The 2,600-nt window shown below is 31.5% G+C and overlaps 1 protein-coding gene across 2 annotated transcripts in view; it reads right to left on the bottom strand.

The window, feature by feature from the left end:
* Positions 1 to 2,600, bottom strand: part of LOC101492910 (uncharacterized) — a 4,758-nt gene continuing 2,158 nt past the window's right edge. For both annotated transcript variants that reach the window (XM_004506596.4, XM_004506595.4), the window contains exons 5-11: positions 2,542 to 2,600; positions 2,341 to 2,438; positions 1,865 to 1,952; positions 1,641 to 1,778; positions 1,410 to 1,527; positions 861 to 994; positions 1 to 361 (exon numbers count right to left, since the gene is read on the bottom strand). In XM_004506596.4, the coding sequence (XP_004506653.1) occupies positions 317 to 361; positions 861 to 994; positions 1,410 to 1,527; positions 1,641 to 1,778; positions 1,865 to 1,952; positions 2,341 to 2,438; positions 2,542 to 2,600 (680 nt within the window). In that variant the 3' untranslated portion in view covers positions 1 to 316. The remainder of the gene's footprint in view (positions 362 to 860; positions 995 to 1,409; positions 1,528 to 1,640; positions 1,779 to 1,864; positions 1,953 to 2,340; positions 2,439 to 2,541) is intronic.

The raw sequence follows: 2,600 nt of genomic DNA, 5'->3' as shown, positions 1-2,600 counted from the left end.
TGACCAAAAAACAATTGAAAAATAATTAATAAGTATAATGTTCTTAACTTTTGAAAATATAATAAAAACTATTACAACGAACTCCATAATCCTCAATATCCACGTACTACAAAATTTGATGAGTTACAATCCTCAAACAAAGTAGGATTGAGAAGCTCTATAGGTAGATCAAAACCAAAGTCATTTTGCCAACACTGCCCTTTCCAAAAGGAAAGTAATTAGAAAAGAAACTGTATATAATTTAAAATGATAATCAAAATAAGGTTTCTTCATATTGCAGCTTCCCTCTCCTATCAGTAGCCAACACTAAATGCTATTACTGTACCGCTCTTTGTCTTTCGTCGGCATCGTCATGTTCCACCTGAAAACAATGAAAATCAAGATTGTGATTTCAAGTTTAGAAACTAAATTTTTGGTAACTGTCAAATGATGCAGAAAATAACTCTAGTACAGAACTCAATTAAATTTACACCATACAGAACTCAAGCAATCGACGAGAATACTGACAAGAATATTACAACCAATCATGTTTGGCATAATTATTTGTTACAACTTTTAAAATGTAATGTAACTTTTGGTAAAACAAACACAACCAAAACTACTTAACACATCAAGCAAGAGAAAGGGAAATCATATGTGATTGGCTTTCTGTTCAATATACAAAAATGGAGGCATCGGCTCTATTTCAAACTCAGAAAAACAATATTTCTGCACTCTACCAACATCATCTATCTCAACAATTCAGAGCAGAATGTTAACAATTATATATATAAGAAATATGACACTAAAATTCCCAAAAGAAGTTAATAGCATTTAAAAGAACAGGGAGTTTTTTATACAAGTTAACAGTATTAAATTACCTCAATGAGGACCTTCGTTTTATTTGATTTAGAATCAAGGGCATCCTTTTCAATTTTCTTTGAAGCTAAAGTTATTTTCCTTTTGGCTTTCCTTTGATCACGTGCATCTGCCTCTTCATCTTCAGTGCTTCCAGCTGCATTAGTAGCCATCATCATGTTATTGGTTTTTAAATGAGTAAGTTTTAAATGAATTGTTTGTATGAATAAGAACTTGAAACTATCAGAAGACATGTTATTTTAAAGCTAAGATTAAAAGTACAAAGAATCGAAATATCTGATTGCAGTATCTAGAAGAAGTGAAAAATATGACAAATAACTAGAGTATAAATTATGCAGCAAATAAAAACAATGCCCTATGACACACTTAACTATCATATCAATATCATACATATTTTATTCTGAACCCTTTGTATCTTGGTTTCAGTTATGCGAAAGCAAGTTCCTTAATGAGTGAAGAAATATTTCATGAAACATTTTTATAACTTATTTTACATATATTTTATCATGAAAAAAATACTCCAATCATATTGCAAAACTTCTAAATATTACCATTTTCATCATCGGTGTCATTGCCCTGTGATTCGTCAATTGAAAAAGCACCAAAATCTTCTATGTCATCTTCCTCTTCAAGTTCATCGTAACCCTCGACGTATTCTATTTCTTCTTCCTGTTCAATTTGAAAAGAAATAACCAGAGTCAACAAATTACCAAGTTAAGTTTCTAAGAATTTTGATATAAACACAATCAACAGAAGAGCAAAATCCATTATTAAATACATACCTTTTCATCCTCTTCATCAACAGCTTGAAGTTTCTCCATATCAAGTATTTTATTGTATGCTTCAATAGGATAGTTGAATATATCACCTTGTTGGTAAACTCCTTTTTGAAGGCGTTCCAATAGCTCTTTCTCAATAGCCTAAGTAATATTCAAAAGCAACAATGAGGAAAATGAAGATGACATGCAATTTAATGTGCATGGATAACATTAGGATTAACAATAACCTTTTCAAGCACAGCTGCTTTTTCGGCCTTCTCTTCTCTTCTAGCTTCTCTCTTTTTCTCTTTCCTTGGGAATGTTGTTATTTTCTCCCTGTAAAAGAATGAATTCCAAAAATCACAAGTTATATTACAGACACACACATAGAAGTAGGTATACAGACTTAAAAAGAGAATCATAATATACCAAATTTGAGATCGTAAACATCCCACAAATGTGTTCTTTAAACTGGCCTGTATATATTCCCCTCACACACTCACACAATAGCATTTTCAAATGTTCAGATTCAAAATGTAGAAATTAAACACTAGATCAAATATATCAACTCTTGTTGACCAATTTTTATCTCATTTGTCTCTTTTAAAAAAGACCAGAGGGAGTAATCTGCAATTTTGATTATCTATTTCACAAGTTTCTTCAAGACTTACAGGCAATGGTTTACATGAAAAAACAAGATACAAAAGAGAATTAAGTTTCAAACCTTGTTTTCATAGCAAGCTTCCTCGAGCGTATCCGTATCTGAGTCATTTTGGTCAATCGTTGTTTTATCTTGTGTATAAGAAGCTTGGGCCAATACATCTGTCAATCCAGAAAAGTCAACCGAGCCACTAATCTCAACAATTACTCACAGGTAAAATATCAAACATATAAATGTTGCAAAGACTACATAGATATACAGTACCAGATGTTTGTCTATGACTTCAAGTGCCTGTTCGTAATTCCTAGGCAGCTTAACTCTTT

This window comes from Cicer arietinum, chromosome 6 (genome assembly GCF_000331145.2).
Source record: "Cicer arietinum cultivar CDC Frontier isolate Library 1 chromosome 6, Cicar.CDCFrontier_v2.0, whole genome shotgun sequence".
Lineage (NCBI taxonomy): Eukaryota > Viridiplantae > Streptophyta > Magnoliopsida > Fabales > Fabaceae > Cicer > Cicer arietinum.
This window is presented reverse-complemented; position numbering and strand designations above follow the sequence as displayed.